The following is a 20,896-nucleotide window of genomic DNA, read 5'->3' as shown; positions in this document are numbered from 1 at the left end:
TGGTCTCATTATATCTATCATCAGTGATGCAAGCTCCCAGCATGATGACACTATTATGATGTCATAAATAATTTACTGATGGAGTGAGTCACACTGTAACATATTAATCACTTTTATTTTAGTACTTTTATATTTCCCTCAATATTAAAAATATTAAACCATTGAAATGTCATCATTAAATAATTAAAATATTAAATTAGAATATTAAAATGCACTTCCAGTTCTACTAAAAATATGACATCCTGAGAAAGCTTATCTTAATCTTTTTCTTAGAAGAACAGCTGACAGTCTCTCCAGCTCTGGTGGGCATTTGATTCAGACTGTTAGGAACAGGACAGGAAGTTTCTGGGGGAAAAAAAAAATTCCTCTCTTATTTTAGATAAGTATCCCACGGTTATTTTTACTTTTAACACAATCTATTTTTAAATATGCTTCTTGTTTCTTCTGCTGTCCTCAGAAATTCCATGTGTCCTTTCAGGCATGAGTACTTTCTCTGTAAGGAAATTCTGTCTCTTGGCTTCACCCAGAACAAATTTTATTTGTGTTTCTTGACTGTTGCAATAACATTTCAGCATTCTCTCCAAAATGTTTCCCTCTTGCTGAGGAAGTCCACCTGTCATATATCTTTGTTTACAACTTTAAACGTAAATTTAAATCCTGAACCATGTTTGGATTGGAAATGTAATGCCATTAGTGACTATATAAGCCAGCCAATGACAAAAAATTAGAGATTATGAAACTTAATTGCACTCAAATCAAGCAATTTCACTGTTTCACTGCCCAGCTTTCACTGGGAATGAACCCTTCAAAGACAAGACATGTTCCTGTCTGAAATATTCTTTATTATCTCCTCGTTTTTCATATCGCTGTTTTTAACGAGTTTCATACTCTCCAAAACTTTATCTTTCACAGCATGATTATGTCAGGTGTGAATGTGCTTTTAATAGGCATAAAATGTGAGAATAATTAAGGCAGAGAAGACTCTTTGTCACTGGTAAAGGTATCCATGTCATCACAACAACTGGGCTGCTCTCTGTGGAGAGCTTTGCCTGAGCTCTGATGGCAACTTAAAAAAGGTGGAAAAAACATCCAGCCCAGCACACGCAACTTCCTGCCATTCAGTACAAACAATCAGTTTTTCCAAGATGCTCACTTCTGCTCCTATTTCCTCTGAATAATCGAATTTTTAACAAAACTGTGGCCACAGGCACAGCTTTTCTTGGCTGTGCACGTTCCTTTTCTTTCTAAAACTACTTCAGAAACAGCAGCAGCTTACGGTGAGAGGGTAAAGCCCTTCCTCTGCTGCAGATAAATGAGCTCTGCCTGACACGTCCTGCTGCTGAAATGCAGGGCTATACATCTTCTGTGAAATGTCCATTGTTTTGCTAAGTGTACAGCAGGAAGTGAAGCAGGAGACAGGGACATTTCAGGCAGAAGTCCCATTGTAAAGCCAACAGCAGCAAAGTGGCTTTAGGGATAACACTGTTTCTTTTCTACTAATGAAGTTCCTAAAGCCACATAAAGAAGCCATTCTGTGGCAATCTTATTCATTCCTTCCATGCCAAAGAATTAATAGGGAGAAAGGTTAGTGCCCAGGAAGCAAAGCCCCCTATTCAAGCCCAGCACTGAGCTCCTTCCACACTGCTGCCATTATCACAGCTCCCCGTGGCCCTTTGGAGCTGTCTGTTTAACTCTCACACAATGCTGTCCTTATGCCAGCCATCACTCCAGCAGACCAGCAACAGCATTTTGAGCCTCAGACACATTGATTTTAGCTCTGCCCAGCAAGTTATTGCCCCAGCCCAAGTCAGAACTTATCAGTTTCCTTATTTCTGATTTACTTTGCTCCCCTGAAAGCCAAAGCAGCGTCTTTGCCCCACAGTCAGATACATTTGGATAGCTGGCCCAAGGCCACAGTGAGTTAGTCAGCACTGAGAGCTTGTTGCTTGCAGATTTAAACCCACTTAAGCCCTCTCAGTCAGAGGTAAACCTGACTTTAATCTTTTGGAGAACTGGGCAAAAAGAGCTACTTTACCTTTGAATGAGAGCATCCCCACGAGGTTTATCAGCTTTTATTACACTTGTAAGCCCCACACCTTCAGTCAATCCCCCTCCACATGCCTCCAGTGGAGAACACCATCCCCTCAGCCCCAGCTGATGGCAGAGCATGCCCCAGGCTCCTACCAGTCTGTACCACTAGTTCTGTCCCATTGCAGCAGCAGATTTCCTTCAAGGAGTGAAAAGTTTTAAGAATTTATTCCTCAGTAAACAATTAAAAGTTTTCTTTCCAGTTTCTCTTCTTCCTCACTGGATTTTCACCTTAGCCTTTCAAGACCAGGTACAAACCAGCATCTCACAGGGTGATATCCACATACCACCCTCCTCCTCCTCCTCCTATTAGCTAAGACTACTTTTGTTTCCTTGTCATCTTCCTTTTCAGAGTCTCCAAACAAGCACAAGAGCAAACACCCATTCCAGCTACCACAGACCCTTTCCTTATTCAATTATTCCCTTATTCGATTATTTCCTTATTAAAAAAAAAATTTACTTATTTAAAAATTTCCTTAATCAAAAACTTCCCTCATTCAAAAATTTCCTTACTCAAATTCCTTCAGTGAATCACTGTATTTTTCAACAAGTCTTACACAGAAAAAAAAAAACCAAAACCAAACCCAGACATTATGTAGCAACACAGCTTCCTAATTTTGAGTTTCTCAAGAACATTTCACTCACATGAGGCCTCAAGTTCTGCATAGAAAAGGAAGCATTTCTGATCAGAAATCCAACCTTAGTATTCTAGAATTATTTCGGTTTTGCTCCTTAAAACTCCCATTGCAAACAGAGGTTCTTCATGTACTGGAACTGAAAATGCAGTCAGGCCTTCAAACTTCAACCTCTGCAAAAAGCCTGTTGGAAAAGGAAGTGGGGAGAAAGCAGCCTGATTTATATCATCAGTGGCCTGTTGCTTTTAAAAAGAAAGTGGAATGAGATCAGGAAGAGATCAGGTCACTGCATGTGCTCTTTGAAGGGAATGCTGCATTACCAAATTCATGTTTGGGCCAGCAAGATAAATTAGTAGTAACACACTGGTTGGAGATATAACTGTAAAATGTGGTATCAACATTTAAAATCTAAACTCTGGCTCTGAGATTAGGTACTACATAGTCAAAGTTTCATATCACTTTGGGTTTTTTTTTTCCTTTTTTCCCCCAAGTTAGTAATATTTTAATGTTTTTATTTTGAGGTAGTAATGATAATTTACTAGATATTTTAGAGAGATATTTCATCCTCAAGGGCTTGAAATATGCTTTCTCAACACTGCAGTGGCCAGAGAGAACGATTTGCGTGTTCAGAACTGACAGCTCTGCTACAAAAATATTTTCCACATAAAATATTGCTCTGCAACTACTATATTTGAATTAAATACATCTGCTACACACTGTGACAGAAATCTTTATTCTTTGAAAGCAAAGCCAAGAATTCCAGCCCTGACTTCTGAAAAACTGTCATCATGTTAAATCAGTGGAAGAGAGGCTTTATTACACTGAATACTGAGGGTGCAAGCCCAAGTGAGTTCACCTTACCAAGCCATTAGAACCCCCCTGAACAATTAAATAAGAATATTCCATATCAGTAATACCACAGGCAGTGCCATTACTATTCTGTCTTGGCAGTGTCTGTGTTCTGGAGGCCCTGACTGAACTCACTGTAATAACACAACACAGGGTTACCACCTGACAAACTAGTTTGAAAGAACAAGATTATTTAGATCAGGACCAAGATTATTACCATCAGTGAAATTACATCTGAAAGTATCCCCTGGATTAAGTCTCCAAAGCCTTCCACAGCAATAAATCCTAGTTTTGCTTTCACTTTAAGCCTTCCCAAAAGCGAGACTGAAAGTCACTGCAGCTCAGTTGGTATGTTATGAGTATAAAATCCTATTTACTACAGTCTCATAGTTCCTAAGGCTGCCACTACTTCCCACTTTACCCCTGACAGGCAGTTGGGGGTAAAACTGGAAACATCTGCCCACTAAATATCATGTAATTAAAACAACACTGCTGATGATTAACACATCTACTCACCTGTCAAGGTTCAAATATGCAAGCAGGAGTCACAGTTAGGAACTAAAAAAAACCAACCAAACAAAAAAAAAAAAAAAAAAGCAACCCAACCAAAAAAACCCCCCAAAAAAACAAAAGAAGAAAAACCCAATAAAAAACCCTAAGCAAAACCAGAAGATCCCAACCCCAAAAATATGTGAGACCTGGAATTTAGATGAGCTTTACTACCCTGCAGGGATCATCTTTTCTCAGCCTTATTTCAAGAGCCAACTAGAATGTGCTTTTGCAGAGGCCAGTGAGAAGATTGGAGTCTGATGAATCAGCTGGATTTTGGTCTTTAATGGAACATACAAGACCAATGAAGACCAAGATTACACTTGGAGTGACTCAGTCCCCATATTCCATTCTTCATTGCAAGGATGAATCCCAGCCTATGTGTAAGGGTGTTACTGGTGAGCCCAGCCCACATCTGCCCTCTGCCCTGTGTTCAGACTGAAGAGTCATCAGCACCAGCTGTCCCAAAGACCACAGTTTCCTGCCCTCTGCTAGAAGGACCTTCAATAGCAAGCAAAGAGGTCTGTTTTATGTGCTCAAGAAACTAAAAACTTTGGGGAGAGGTCAAATTTATGGCTCCATGGACATTTACAACTCTCAGCAATCACAGATTCAACTAGTTTATTTATCTGCTCTGCTGTTAGAAGAACTGAAACACCCATTTTTATCTTTTGCTCTATGCTTTGGCAGCTAATCAACACAACTGTTGTTATCAAAGCTACCAGAAATAGCTCGCCATGTGCAACAGTATTTTCATTAGAGCACACATAAAATATATAAAAATACACAGATATTTGACTTATATACATGCATAAATACACTAAGAGGTTCTGGTGCAAATAAAGATTTACCATCAGCTTCAAGCAATGAGATTTATCACAGTATGTGGTTGTTCTGTCTGTTTTTCCACGGACGTGCATCATCTCAAAACAAACATTAATGGCTAGTGAAATAATCAATATACCATCCACATACCATTGAAACACTCCCTCAGTCCACCAAGCTTTCTACCTTCAAACAATTAGAAGCTCAGAACACTTAAAGGAAATAAAAACCCCCAACCCTCAGCATATAAAGAGCTCCTTTCCAATTTCTTAATCATTAGCTGCATTGACTGACATTAGCCTCAAGTGCATGTATTCCCAATTTTTTCTATTTGCTCTTCTTTTACTACAAGAATCTGAACCACCATCATGACAATGTTAACACTTACCTCTCTCACCCTTTTAGAGAATCCACAGCTTATTTATTACAGGGAGCTGCTGGAGGAAATAAATAATACCCAGCACAGCAAAGAGTTTCTTTCAGAATGCATATTTGGAGTTGCCACCTTTATACAGGAAGTTCTTAATCATTACCAAGAGAATATCAGTTTATACAAATTATATAAATATTATTATATATACATACACACTATACATATATTGTTGTAATAACAATCAAGCCAGTGTTCACCTAGTAAAGTTCCTGGGTTTTGAATGTTTGTTTCACTTCTTTTCAAAGGCTGTTTAGTCTCCTTTAGTATTTCCTACACGCAGGGCAGCAAAACACAGGCACCTGTTGTAAAACTGCTGTTTTATTCGTGATATCCTCCTACCAGGAGTGCAGCTGTTTTTCCTGTTATCACTTCCAGGTGGTCAGGACAGGCTTTCCTAAATCCCTTGCACGACTTCCTTTGGCTCCAGTGGATTGCCCAGAGCGACCCCTCGGGTCCCGCTCGGGCCCATCACTCTGTGCCATCTCCTCATCATACCTGGAAATGAGACAAGTTCAGTGCCTGCTCCTGCTGCACAGGCAAAAGCAAGTCCTCTCTATTCTATTTTTATATTCTATTTTGCTTAATGTCTAGCCCTGAAACTGAACACAAGCTGTCCCACACACAGCGTTGTGCCTGCGTGGTATGACATGCACCTCTGATTCTATGAAATACACGTGATTTTACAACACAGACCATCTGAAATACCTTGAGCTGCGTTTTGAAAGAAACACAAACCATCTGGTAGCTTTAGTTAAAACTCCTGAGCTTGTGAAATTTTGTGCTTGTGAAATTTCCCATGTACTTCTGCAGGTCTCTGTGGTTAAGCAGAACACGAGGCTGCTGCCAGTTAAATAAAGTCTTAAGCTGTTGCTTCAAAGGGAGGATTTTTAGCTGCAGTGTTAAAAACCCCACCTTTGCATCAGAGAGTGAGAAGGGAAAGAATGAGGTGAACTGAGCAACCATGTGATTAAATTAAATGCATTTGACAACATGGATTTGGCAACACTTCACCACAGTGATGAGTAGTTCTTTAAATAGCTAAGCCTTTACAATACCTAAAATATTTTTAATAAACCTATATAATTTTTAATATATCTGTGTAATACCTTTTCATATATCTATATAAAATACCTTTTAAATATCTTATAATATCCCTTTAATATCTATGGCCTCAGATAATTCTATATACTGAGTTATCTAAGTATACTGAGTTATACACTTAGGTAAGTATATAACTCAGTATACACTGACCTCTCAGCTGCTATGCAAATTCCAAGCAGAATTTAGCTATAGATTGTAATTAACAAAAGATAATACTATAATATTGTGTAGGACAATCAAAATATATATACTTAGTTACACTATTTTATGGATATTCACTGCTACCATGTATGTAACTCATTTCTCTCCTTATAATACAGATGGAGGAATTTAAAAAGTATCTGACAAATTTATTTATTGTTACATCCATGAATTACAGGAGTCAAGAAGCACTACTTCTGTGAACTGGGACAAAATTTGCATGAAATAACTATTTTATCTATTTAACTACCATCTATTACCCTCAATACAATTACAGTCCTACACATGGAGAAGACAAACATTCTCTTTCTGTCCCTCAAATCTGGCTGCTGGAAGCTCAGAAGGTGCAATCAGGGGCTTATCAGACAACATTCTCTCTGGACATGAGGTGAGACAACTCCTCCCACCTCCAATGTCACCACTGCAGCTCCAAAGACATGAAGTGGTACTTTATGCCTATTTTTCCCTCCAGAATGAAGTTCACCTTCTCTCTTTGGTCTACATTACACATGAAAAGAAGAGTGAGGTGACAGAAAACCACAATATAAAACACTGACAAAACTTACAAGACTTCATAATTGCCAAGGACCTCCTTTGGTGGAGATTTATTCCATTTACAGTCAGGAATCTCCCCGTTAGGCACAGCAATGTTGAGGGTGTCATTAATCAGATTATACTTCAGGATCCGATCATTAGCAGTGCTGGAAGTGAGGGAAGGGGAAGCATTGACCTACAAAGGACAAAAATAAAGCCAGCATCAATCTTTTGGGTGGTATAAAGTTCTCCAAAGTGCATCTGTGATGACTGTGTGTTCTACAGGGGAAGACTCAAAGCACATCTCAGTTCCTCAGACACTGGAAGGAATCCCCCCACTGGGAATTTCTCTTTTTACTTAAAAAGGAAAGTACCACACCACTGCAGTGTCAGCCTGGAGATTTTTATTCAGATGAGATCACTAGGGTGAATCAGACAAGACAGAGATTTTTTTTTTTAAACTAAGTTTACATGGTTACAAACCCCATAAATTTCAGTACTTAAAATCTGCCCAGTTCACTGTTACACACAGAAACCCAGGGGTCTCTTCTAAGTAAACAGCTTTTATTTAAGTTCTTAATCTGAGCTCTCCCCTGTTGGTTGCAGTAGGGTGCTAATAAAGCCAAGGCTGTGGGTTTGATCCCTGTCTGGGCCACTCCCCTAAGAGCTGGACTTGATGATCCTTGTGGGTCCCTTCCAACTCAGAATATTCCGTGATTCTGTGAAATTTTGAGCTGGAAAAACACATCCATGTTCTCTGTTTGAAGCACTAAACTGACACCATCTAAAACTTAAAATTTAATGTTAAAAAAACTTCATTTGATGTTATGCTCCATCAAGCCAATGCCAATTTTACAGCTACACTATCTAACTGCTAACATTCTTAAGTCCAACTGTATTGATGCACTGGATTTAAAACACAGAAACACCAATTTGGTCATCACATGGCCCATTGCACTTTCTATCATTTTTCTTAATCCACTAATGAAAGAACAAAAAACATTGTTTAAAAAGAGGAAAGACTACACTGAAATCTACTTAGTTTTTTTCCTGTGAAATGAGAAGGGAGTTTTTTCCTGTATTTCATGCAACTTTACCTCAATTAGCCAGGGTTTCAGCTTGTCATCAATGATAATATCATACCCATAGCACTCAAAGCAGTGTTTATCATTATTCATTACAGGCTAAAAAAAAAAAGGAAAAGACAAAAATATGCATTAAAATCAACAATTCAATAAGTAACCTGATTACACACTTTGTTTGCTACAATGTGATGACAATGTGAATCTTCTACATTGGTTTTCAGTGCTGTAACTGATATAAGCTGATATAAGACAGAGGACCAGCAAATCACATGCTTAATCATTCTCAATACTTTTTCTTTTCTCTTCTCTCTAAAGGTTCTGCTAACATTGGTTTAAATCCCTTTTTTTCTCCCAACTACTAAGTCCAGGATTGCCTTCTTTTTCCCCAAGCTGTAAGCAAATGTTTCAATACTAATGATTGCACTGATGCCAAGTATGAAGTTACATTAACTTTCCATTATGTTTCCAATGTAAAAATAAGTGTTTGCATATTTTGCAAAAGCAGTAACAACATTTAAAGCCTGCACACATCAGGAGAAAAGAGGAACTTTGAAAATTTACAGCTTCACAAATTCTTTAAAATTTAGGAAAAGAAGACTCATTCAAAAACATTTCTTTTATCCTGCTGCTGCAACTATGAAGAGACTTTAGGTCAAGCAATTCCAAGATACCTTTTTAAATTATAATTAGCTCAAGCCAACTATAACCCCAAAGCCAGGAGAGACCAAGGAACAAGTCGTGCTTGGCTGATCCTCTAGAGAATCAGGAGCTTTCCAGCACCTGCTCAACATTTGCAGTGGGCACAGTAAGACTCTTCTTCTATGCAAATCTCATCAGATCTTTTAGAGAAACCTTAGTAACAGGTTAGGGAGATGTTTTCCCCAAAACAAATAATGAGAGCTTTTCAGTTCTTCAGGGACTGAAAGAGGGAAGGAGGAACAAGCATCTCATTACATCTGCCATTGTCAAAAAGTCAGAGGACCAACAAATTTCATGCTCAGTCACTCTCAGCACCTTTTCTCTTCTCTTCTCTTCTAAGGTTCTGCTATCATTGGATTTAATCCCTTTTGCTCTCCCAACTGTTTCCAAATAGGATTGCCCAGCAGAGGCCAAGTTAAGCCGAGCTTCCCCACCTCCCACTGCTCCTTGCTGTGTGACCTTGTCCCTCCTCCTCGTGCTGAGTCTGGTGTTCTGCTCCTTCCATGACTCAGCTCATTGCACTGGCAGGACACTAAACCCATCAATAAAGCAAGGGAGCAATTTGTCAGAGAGCTGACTCAGCTCACAGCAGTGCCAGGACCAACCCAAAACAGAGGACAAGACAATGCACTTGGGAACAGGAGAGTCCTTGGCACCCCTGGGCTCTTCAGTTACCCCAGGTGACCCCCAGAGCAATACCTGCTCTCTGAAGTTATCACAGGATGTTACCCAAACACCACAAAGTCACTCAAGCAGAGGACTGGTTGTTTCTTCTATCTTTTTTTTTTTTAATAAAAGTTCATTATAACTACGTGACTTGTGTATAAAAGAGGTGAAAGTAGGTTATGTAACTCTGATGAACTAATAGCCTGAGGTTTTCTCTGCTGAATTGTCCTCCAGAGGTATTTTTTTCCTTGACACATTTGTTATTGCTGCAATGACATCACACATCTTGGCAGAACTTAATCCTATTCACAAGGGCAGCATCAAGTCATATTAAATAGTTCACAAAGCCCTCCAGGAAAGAGATTTACCCACTCCTTCAAACACAGGCAGATAGCTCACCCACCCAAGATTCTCAGAGAAATCAAGAGAAGACAGCACTGCAGAAACCAGCACCAACACCATCACTCAAACAGCAGCAGACACACTGGGGGATTTTGCTGGCAAACTCCCTTTGGTGGCTCTGAGAAGCCTGCAGCCCTAGTGCTGAGCTGGCAGCACTGCAGGGACAGTACTCACCGCCACGGCCTTCAGGGACTGCACAATTATCCAGTGGATTTCATCAAATAACTTGTTGGTGACTTCTTTTCCACGGGTGCTCTCCAGGTACAGCCTTAAGTTACTCACTGTCCACTTCCCCCCATGGATGTGGTTGTAATCATCCTGAAGAGTTTAAGGAGTTCATTCAGTCTAAGCCTTTGAAGTGGCTCAGCAGGTTTTTTTTTTTCATTCACACAAAAAGTCCACTCTTATAGCTACATGAAAGTATTGCTCTAAAAAGAAACTTGGCAAATTGTTCTTGCAGCTTTACTTTGAACTGCCTTCTGCAGAGACAACTGTTTTTATTATATATGCTGATATCTCACATTGCAAATCAAGTAACAAATCTTTCTTAGAATTAAAAAACAACGGGTACTTTGACAGTTTTAGAGGAAGACGTGATTTAAGATTTAGAAATGTAAGTCTTAAAATGTGAAAGGAAAGAATTGAATGTTTTCCTCCTCTGGGGAAAAGGGAGAAACAATTAAGGGAGCAATAGCTAAATTTCACTGAAGTTGGCTGTTTTTAAATGCAGCACTTGAAAGTGCTTGTCTGTGTTTATTCATTTAAAATAGGACTTGTCTGTTCCCCACAAGGCAAACATGGTCTCTTCTTAGCAGACTTCTTAACTGACAACAGTTACATTCAAGAAGACAGGGAAACAAATGACACCCAAATTGTTTTTAAAAGTTAATTTTTCAAGTAATTCAGTACAAAATCCCTGCTGTTACTGAAAGTGGACAGGGAAAAACAGGAGGACACCTTATATTTGTCTTTTCAGAGGCTGTCAAGGCTCTGCATTATTTCTCTTTAAATGCAAAGACCAGTGCAAAGAGAGAGTGTTCACACTGATGGAAAGACACACGTTCAGCCCTCAGGTAACTCCCAGGAAAACTGCTTTGCTCCTTTATAAAGGTTCTCCTCAGATCATTTCATTGCACAATCACAGTTGTTTAATCAAAGACATTAAAAAAATGTAGGATATTGCAGGCTACACAGGAGATCACTGAGTGAAAATAATTAAGCATAAGAATTATTGCTGCTTTGCTTGTATTGCACATGCAGTGAATAATGACTTAGAACTGTATTTTCCAGCAGAAATATCACAATGGGTATTCTGACTTACCCTCCTTCCTTAATTTTACCCTTTCCCTCTCCCAATACTGATTTGCACCCTTTTCAAATCAGGGATGTTTTCACATGAGCTTGTAGGGTACAAACACACTGGAAGTCTGTGGTTCACACAAGGCTTAGAGTGGAGATTAACAGCCAGAACTTAGAAGAGTTTTTCCAGACCTCATCATAATTCTGACAAATTACTTGACAGCTCAAATTAGGCAGAGTTTTAGAAGACTAAAACTGTACAGCCTAAGTGCCTCCCAAGTTACAGGCACATATAAAACAGAAGAACAAACAGGATGGCTTTACATTAAACTCCTCTTATGCCTGTCTGCAAAACTCAACAGATATCAGGGGTTTACAATTTAGGAAAAGCTTTTCAAATATTCTAGCAACGATTCCACATTTTTAGGCTGCTCCTTCCATACCCATTCCTGTTCTTTATTCTCTCAAAATGACCTCACCACCACTTTCACTGCTGCTTTTATTGGGGAAAAACTTTGAAGGCCATTCTCTGACGGGTAGAGAAGATGGAAGGGTGCATAATAACAGGAGAGGCAACATATCACATGCCTCACCTCTTCACTGCTACTGAGAACAGCACCAGGATTTATTCTCTGAGTTGTGTGGGACCTGCTTTCATACCATAACTAATTCTCAGTGTGCCCTGGCAGACCACGATGTGTTTAAAGCACTTCCCAAATCAGCAGCTGAGCAATGAAATGTTTGTAGCACCGACAGAAACGCCAGGTCACCCCTGACCCAGCAGCCCTTCCTCCCCACTGCTGAACCTCAGCCCACTGGGACACAGGGATGTGCTGCCAGAGCTACTGTGTTTCCAGGTGGTTTATGAGTATCAGTGGCAAATCCCAGGACAGGACTGTTGTGCAGGCAGAACTCCATCTCTGTCCAGGCAAGAGGAAGCCACCAGCTGGCCAGGCAGCACGCAGAGATCAGGAAGGAGATATTAAAGCACTGCTGTAAAGCACAAACCCACATGAACCAAGCACCATTAAGTTCATTGCTCAATCCCTAAGTGAGCATATTAACATTTAAATGGAAAGAGACTGGAAGCACACCCTTGCTCTCAACTGCTGAACATATCACAGCCTATTACAGAGCTGCAACTCATTATCTTGCACACTTTTGATCTCCAGTCTTCCAAAATTTATTTATTTGTAAGTGCAAGTTGAGGCACTTTAGTTGCAAGGTCACGAAAAATACAACAAAACCTTTTAATTCCAAGTTTCTGGGGCAATTTAAGAGATCAGTCTTGCTACAAAAGAGTACCTAAGAACACTTACCCCATGTTTCTGAATGGCAACATTTGTGAGATGTACAAACATGTTGTCCAGTTCACTGGTGCTTGGGGTGTATTTTACTGTGCAAAACCGGCAAAATCCAAGTTTATACCTTGAAAAAAAGCCATTAAAATGTGTTAAAGCCCAACAATTACCACCTGCCTGTTAAAACTTCTTTTCAGCAAGAAGCCCAACATTATTTTGACTGCTTCAGGCACTGTCCCAAAACAAAATACAAATGTATACAAACTTACATGTAACACCGCAGAGGACGGTAGGTAGATACTAAAACATACAGACGGAGGTCAAACTTCTTTCCCCCAATAAGCAAGGGATTGTTGATGTAGAGTGAAATCACATAGGCTTCTTTGGAAGACTGGGACACGAACCTGAAAAACACAAGTCATGTTTGCAATACAATCCAGTAAGTCTTTTTTTTTTTCTTCTTTAGAAGTATTCTGTAAATTTTTGAATTGACTGAAATCTAGCATCTTTTGCCAAGACAACGTGTAAAATTGTGGTGGTTGACAACACACACTTGGTATCAGGCACTAAACACCAAAAATGCTGGTGTAGATATATATATGTATAAAAGTTAATGTGTGTATATATGTGTATGTGTGCATACATATATATCTCTCAAAAAGTTGGTGTATTTATATATGTATATAAAAATAAAATTGACCCATATGAATTAACCATTTAAACCTAGTTTTGAAGTTAACACTGTAGCTGACCAAGCCATTCCAAATGCAGCTCTACAAGCCAGTCTTTTCCTCAGAGAGGATTTAGAGCTTGGCATGGTTCAGACAAGCAAAGGGCACACAGTACATTACCTTCCTTATTCAAGGTCTTACACCACCAGAATATCTGCATTTATGCTTGGTGTGCAACTGCAAACCACTGTGAAAAGCTGAGGTAACTTTCAGACTGTGACATTCCTCAGATTCCAAGTCCAACAGGGAAACAAATACTCAAGTGGTATTCAGCCAGTCACTTGATCACAGGAACAAAACTTAACATTAGTTGTGTGATCAAAACTTCTCCTAGTAGAGAAGAGCATAGATTGCTAAACTGTTTCATCAACATGAGGTGTATTATTTTCTGTTCCAAAAGGACAATGTATTTACTTCATATAAATCCATTATTCCTTCGTACTAACTTAGAAAGTGATTTAATACATATTAAATAATTACTGAAATTGCTGAGAGGAAGATTTTTCTCTTGCTTCCTGTTATTTAATACTATGAAGCAGAACAATTTATTTCTGTGCAGTTTTCCCTCCCACCCCCAACACTGAGAGCATTTTTATAAAGAATAGTTACTTGTACAGTTCTCTGCACCTCCTCATGCCAAAACAAGTCCTGCTGAAGGAGGAAGCCAGATAACAACTGAGATTAAATGCAAACCTAAGTATATAATGACAAAGCAACAACAATCATGGAATACTTTTCCCATGCATCAGACAATCAGAGTGTTGATGTGGTTCACCTGATTACAGAAAATACAATGAAGGCTTTAAGGTTTTAAGAACTTACGAAGATGTTTTGCTGTCTCGAGACCATTTTTTAATCTGGGAGAGCTTATTGATTAGAAATATCCCTTTCCCTTGGGCTTTGCCACAAGGTTTCATAATCCAAGTGCTGGAGGGATTCTTCCTGAATTCTTCAACAAAGAGATTATAATCGGCAGGAAGCATAAAAGTCACAGGAACAAAATCTGAGTTAAGGGGGGAAAAGAGAAAGGTGCACAATTAAGGACAGTATATCTGATAAGGTTATTGACACATAGAGATGGGGGAAAAAAGGTTCTGTCTTTTAAATTTTCCAGTCTGACATGACCCACCTTCATTAGGACTCACATTGTTTTTTATCCCATTTAAATTCTACTTTTTTACTTAAACAATTGCAAAATATTATATGATGCCACCTTCATATTAACAGATTCTAATTCAGGTTAATCAGTTTTCTTCTTCTGTTTATATGCTGTGAAATTAAAGTACTAGATATCATTTCAGCTTAATCAAAATTTCACCATTCCATTAACCAACTTATCATCTCCTGTGCAGGCAAAAATGTGAATGTTGATGTTGCCTCCTCTTTGGATGTGGAATTTTAATTTCCATGTAACCCCCACGAGTTATTCTTATTTTCTCCCACAATCAGTTTTACCATGATTACTGAAACCTACAGAAAAGCACTTTTCCCTTTTTGCTATCAGATTATCTTCACTTCCATCCATAAAGAACTGCTTCTTTCTTACATGGATATGAAGAGTTTTCATTTCACTTTCCCAAGATGTAAATCAACTCCACACATTCCCATCTGTTTCACTTTGATGCTTTCTGACCCCCAAACCAACTCTCCTCATTCCTGATTTATTCTTGGTTTAGTTTGGGGGTTCTTGGTTGTTTTTTGTTTGTTTTTTTTTTTAGTCTGGCTTTCTTTTTATTTTGTTGGGTTTTTCTTTGTTCTCAAACTTCTCCCAAATTTCTCCTCTGAAGTGTTTGTTCATTCAGTTCTGTCCAGAGCCCTTCTGCAAAAGTTTATTTTAGTTTTTGCTCCAGTATAAGATTTTCAGATAATGGTTTTTCACTTTTGAGTTAAAGAAACTGCAACCCTGTATCATATGAAGTACCAGGGCCCTTTGGTTCCACCACTAATTTTACTGCAAAATACCTCAATCCTGCAATTTTCCCTCTTCAAAATAATTTTAAAACCCCAAAAATGAATCAAACCCAACAAAAATCCAACCCATCCATCCTCTAGACTCCCACACACCCCCACAGTAATCCTAGCCACAAATCTAGTTCTGCACCCTCACATTTAAAAATAATAATTTCACTACCACTTCACCCAATGTTGCTTCAGATAATGCTGCACTATTAAGCTCAGTGTTTTTAAGGACCTTATTACTTACAAAAACTAAGCCTAAAAATTAAAACAAAACTAAATTCCATGCATCCAAACTGAATTTGTGCTTCTCCTTGAGTAGTAACACTGTGGAGGAAGTGTGGCTTAGTGCTGTGGGAATACAACAGGGAATCAAGGAAATGTTCAATCTTTATTCCTGCTTTGTCTCTACTTCAACAAGTTCCCTCTATTCCTCTCAATTTGTCAAATATTATCCTTCAAAGCAAGGTTTGTGAAAAGCTTTGAAAATACAGTATTTCCTAGGAAACATTCACTGCTACTGTTTGAATCACTTTCCCTATTCCTGTGTTTCCTCGTGCTCCAGGTTTGAGGGGAGGGAAAAGGGGATGATGCAGAGGGAAGGGTGTTGGGTTTGCAGAAATCATCAAACAATTTTAGGACAAAGTGCACTTTTTTTTTTTTTTTCCCTGACAGGAACAGATAATTTCAAGGTAGTCACTTCAATGTTCTAACACTCCAGAGGTTCAGAAAAGCTGGATCAACTCCAGGTTATTGACTATGTAAAAAAAAAGACAAACTGACAATGAGAACAACGCACCCAAATAAATGTATTTCCCATTTTCATCTTTTTCTGCAAGAGGACTTCCTTCTTTCTCAAGCTCTTTCCTGTATCTCTTGATATTCTTTACCATCAGATCTTTCCTGGTCAGCTCATAGTGGTTTGGGAAGTGATTGACAATCTGGTCATCAGAGAGGCGGTATCCAGTTTCCACACTGAAAACATTCCTGATGGTTTGCACGCTCATCCTGAAAGCAAGGACAGGCACCCAATTATTTCTCCCAAGAAACACAACCCAGGAGGACAAAGTAGAAACGGTTTTGCCCCAATTTCTTCATCTTTTCTTTCTCTTGTTTCTCTTTATAGTATAGTATTTTGCTGCAGTGCCAGTCCAACATATCCTGAAATTCTATTTGCAAAGCAAATTAAATCCAGCTGGAGGTTTTATCAGTCCCTCTACTACTCCCGAAAGTGAGGACAGGAAGATGACAAACTGCCCCTACTGGACTCTCTGGCTTGTTGATAGTCAGGTCAAGCCCCAGCAGGGCCTAAAAATGACTGAAGTGCCCCCAAATGCTACAGAAGCCTAGGACAAAGTCATCAAATCAGTTATCTCCCACATTTTCCACAGAGGATAGGAGCAGGGACATAGATGCCAAGAATTTTCAGTCTTAGATGTCTCACAGTGAAAATTTAAGAATATTCCCTGAAAGCCATCAACCTGAAACATTATCATTTCAGAAAGGAAAAAAAAACCCAAACCAACCAGTCACACAACAACTTCCATGAGTGTTCCCCCACTCCCCCCAACTGCATTCCAAAGGCATGGGCAGATTAGTACCAGATTCCTGCCCATTTAAATAAGTGGTTCACAACAGGAACATTTGGCAGCACAAACTGCCATTCTGCTGTATTTGAAAGGGACATTATAAATTGTTTGGTTTATCTAAAGAGTGCTGTTTCTGCCAATTAACAGATTACTGCATTGTAGGACAGCATTTAGTGGTCTTATATCAGATAAATACCAAATAAGAAGGCAGACTATTTACTCCCCTCCTTTCAGCAGAATCTTGATCTAATTTCACATTCACTCTCAGGATTGAAATGTTGAAAAATCAGTCTGCACATAAATCATTATCATGAAGGAGAAGGACAGTACAAGGCATTTATTATTAAATAATAAAGTGGACTCTGGTTACAGGGCAAGCCTCCATAACATGGGCAAACCAGTATTTTATTGTATATTGCAACTGTGTACTCTTGGGTTATTTTGCTTATGTTGTGTCGTCAGAAAATGTTGGGAAAAGATACATTCAAAGACTCCCCTGAAGCCACAAATTCCCTCCAACTGAAAAGGAAAAATTCTGCTTACTGCAGACAAAAAAATCAGTTCTAATTTCTGCACCTTTCATTGTTCAATATGTATTTTGCTTTATTATTTACGGTATTGACATAAGACACTAAAATGCTTCACAAAGTTAGAAACTGGCATTTGTAACGTACTTACCAATAAAAATTCCAGTCTTCGTTTTCTGCCACTTGAATCCACCCTCTTTTCTCAAAGTTGTTTATTAGAACAGATTTTTCTATGTCAGTCACCCACTTCACTTTTCCTGCCATTATCCCAAAGCAGGATCAACCTGTTGGTAAATAAAAGTTTAGGGATGTGAAGCTGAAAATAGGGGGGAGGACACAGGAAAGTCAGAGCAGAACAGGCACATAGAAACCACTTCCACATAGATATGTTAATTTAAAAATCAAGGGAAACAGTACCTCAGGTTCAGAGTGAAACCCTGCATTTCTCAACAGGACAACTGCACACAAGGACAGGAGTTACAGGGACCTGGAAGCTGATCTCGTTAAACCCTGGCGGCAGGATTTCCCCGAACCTGAGCAGTGTTTCTGAGCTGCCTTTCAGCTCCTGACACCAGGGGTCACTTTCCACATGGGATCTCACCGGCCCGGAGCAGCCTTTTGTCAGGATCGCTGGATCATTCTGGCCGTGCTTCACAGAAATCTGCTGCAGGGCAATCCTAATTCCGAAGGAAATCTCTTGGAGCCAAAGGCAGACTCTCTCCCCAGAACAAAAACCATGCAAAGGAGTGGGATTATTACACAAACACACACACACACACACACTTAACACCATCTACTGCCTCTTCCACAGACGATTTTCCACTGAAAAGAAAATTAAAACATAAAATCACCTTTGCTAAGTGTTGCAATTTAATTAGTGCAAGTGAGTAATGAATGTAAGGAATATAATTTCTGCAAGTAAGACACTGGACTGGAATTCAAGGGGTTTTCAGTTTCCAGGACTCTATATGGAGATGTACAATTCCCAGCAAGCACAGCCCCTACAGTTCCTTTCTTTCTAGGAGGTATAACCCATTATATAGTGCTCCCCCACAGACTATTTATACAGACAAATCCCACAGGGCAGAAATGTTTACTATTAAACTCCGATTTTACAGAGTTTCAGACACATTTATTTTTATTCCTGTTGGCAAACTGATTTGAAATCAAGCTTAGACAGAAAAGAGCACATGAAGGCTCTGGGTCTGTGTTTTTGTGTGTGCTCAGTTCTGCAAGGTCATGATCTCTCCCTGGGCCTTCCAGATACCACCAAAACAAAAGGAAATGGAACAAAGGGATTCCTTTATTTGTACTGAAGTGTGTAGGATCCACCATCAGTGACTCACTAGTGCCACACACCACCTCGTCGTGGTTTTAAAAGCTCAGGGATCAGCAACACCTGCTACACATCCTATGGCAAGGAACCCTGAGAGATTCCATGTCCTGATCCAGCAAGTGGATTCTGTGGTAGCAGGGAGAAGTTATGTTGACTCCCAGAGGCTGCACTGTGCTTGATTTCAGAAGCCAGAAACAATCCAGCAGAAGATTCACACACAGGAAGGCTAAACATTGAAGATAACTTCCACCAGAAACAAAAAAGAAAAATCACAAGTTTGCCATTCTTTTCCTGTTTTGGGAAATTTAGGCCTTACAGATCCCTCCTGCTATAGGAGGACTAAAAGGATAACAATACAAACAGCAGACTGAGAATTCCTCCTTAGTTTCTGCAGATAGTTTGGTCATCTCAGATTGATGCTTAAGGGGCCTGTGAATAAAATCTTCCACCAACAAACCCACCAACAAAGGCGCACAAAGAAATAACATATTAAGTCGTGGCAAAATCTTTCTTATTTTCAGCGGTATAATTTTAACAAGCATAGTTTTCTGCAGGAATCCTCTGATCTGCAAACTAGGTATTCCAGATAACCAGGTCATCACCACCAGAAGCTGGTTGTGCTGATGGCAGACTTACCTTTCCACACTGCAAAATATAAGTTAAGCCGTGCAGGCACCTGGCCCAGCCAGCTCCATGTCCTTCTGACAGCACAAAAACGTCCCTGTGTGGTTGGCTGTGGAGCTCCTTACTGGAAAATCCAGTTTGGCCGAAGCAGTCAGGAGATTCTCTCAGAGGGGGTCGGGAGATTCCCCAAGTGTCAGGGATAAGGAGGAGCCCAAGGCTGCAACAGAGATGTCGATGGGGGGGGTGTGAGGTGTACTGTGGGTGTATGGGTATGGGCATGAGGGGGGTATGAGGGTGTGGGGGGTGTATGGAGGGCTGTGGAGACGGTGTATGGGGAAGGGGGGGGTGTCTATGGGAGTGAGGAGCTGTATGGCAGGGGTGAGGTGTATGGGGGTGTGAGGGGTGTATGGGGAAAAGGGGAGTGGGGGGCTGTATGGCAGGGGTGAGGTGTATGGGGGTGTGAGGGGTGTATGGGGAAAAGGGGAGTGGGGGGCTGTATGGCAGGGGTGGGGTGTATGGGGGTGTGAGGGGTGTATGGGGAAAAGGGGAGTGGGGGGCTGTATGGCAGGGGTGGGGTGTATGGGGGTGTGAGGGGTGTATGGGGAAGAGGGGGTTGGGGGTGTAGGGGTGTGTATGGGGGGGTGGGTGTGTGAGGTGTATGAGGGTATGGGGGGTATATGGGGGAGGTGGGGTGGGGGTATGGGGTGTGTGCAGGATGTATGGGGGGGTGAGGGTGTACAGTGTTGGGAGTGGGTGGGTGGGTGTATGGGGGTGTGGGGTGTAGGGGAAAGGGAAGCTTTGGGGGGGGGTGGGTGTGTATGGGGGGTGTGGGTGCGTGAGGTGTATGGGAAGGGGTGTATGGCTGGGGGGGTGTATGGGGGTGTGGAGGTGTGGGGTGTATGGGGGTGGAGCTATGGAGTGTATGGGGGATGTGTGTGAGGTAAATGGAGTGTGTGTGTTTGGGGAGGGGCTGTGGAGGATGGGGGGGTATGGGTGTGTGTGAGGGGAGGCGTGTATGGGGAGGTGTGTGGGGTGAATAGGGGTGTGGGTGTGTGGGGTGAACGGGAGTGTACGGGGGGTTTATGGGGGTATGTGTGGGGCGAATGGGAGGGGGTGTGTGGGATGAATGGAGAGCGTGTGGGATGAAGGGAGTGCGTGTGGTGGGTGAAAGGGGACGCGTGTGTATGGGAGGGTGCGTGGTGGGGGGCAGAGGGGTGAGGAGGACGGAGGAGGAAGATGGGGAATGCGTGTGCAGGGGGTGTCGGGGAGGGGGCACGGACACACACGACCCTCCCCGCGCCGCCCCGCTCTCACCTGCGGGCGGGAGGCGCGGCCGCCGCTGCCCCTCAGGCCGGGCCGTCCCCGCCGGCCGCCGCCATCGCCCCGCCCCTTCCGGCGGCGCTCCCGGGGCGGGGCCGCCATGGCGCGGCCGCCATGTCGTGTGCGGGGCGGCCCCTCAGCGGCCA

At 41.0% G+C, this 20,896-nt stretch overlaps 1 protein-coding gene across 2 annotated transcripts; it reads right to left on the bottom strand.

Annotated features, from left to right (window-relative positions):
• Positions 1-4,725: 4,725 nt before the first annotated feature.
• On the bottom strand, positions 4,726-20,882 carry TTLL1 (TTL family tubulin polyglutamylase complex subunit L1). Of its 2 annotated transcripts, XM_051772443.1 has the most exons (11): positions 20,745-20,882; positions 19,443-19,647; positions 17,622-17,754; positions 16,154-16,362; positions 14,221-14,401; positions 12,937-13,071; positions 12,686-12,794; positions 10,242-10,385; positions 8,313-8,399; positions 7,248-7,411; positions 4,726-5,874 (listed from the first exon to the last, which is right to left on the bottom strand). In XM_051772443.1, exons 3-11 carry the CDS (start codon positions 17,732-17,734, stop codon positions 5,745-5,747), a joined length of 1,272 nt encoding a protein of 423 aa, XP_051628403.1. In that variant the 5' UTR covers positions 17,735-17,754; positions 19,443-19,647; positions 20,745-20,882; the 3' UTR covers positions 4,726-5,744. The 2 variants fall into 2 exon arrangements, with proteins under 2 accessions (XP_051628403.1, XP_051628404.1); XM_051772444.1 differs by lacking the exons at positions 19,443-19,647; positions 20,745-20,882 and adding an exon at positions 18,072-19,420.
• Positions 20,883-20,896: the final 14 nt, after the last annotated feature.

The sequence above is a fragment of the Manacus candei genome, unplaced genomic scaffold (assembly GCF_025592945.1).
Source record: "Manacus candei isolate 608988 ecotype Guabito, Panama unplaced genomic scaffold, ASM2559294v1 h1tg000153l, whole genome shotgun sequence".
NCBI classification, from domain to species: domain Eukaryota; kingdom Metazoa; phylum Chordata; class Aves; order Passeriformes; family Pipridae; genus Manacus; species Manacus candei.
This window is presented reverse-complemented; position numbering and strand designations above follow the sequence as displayed.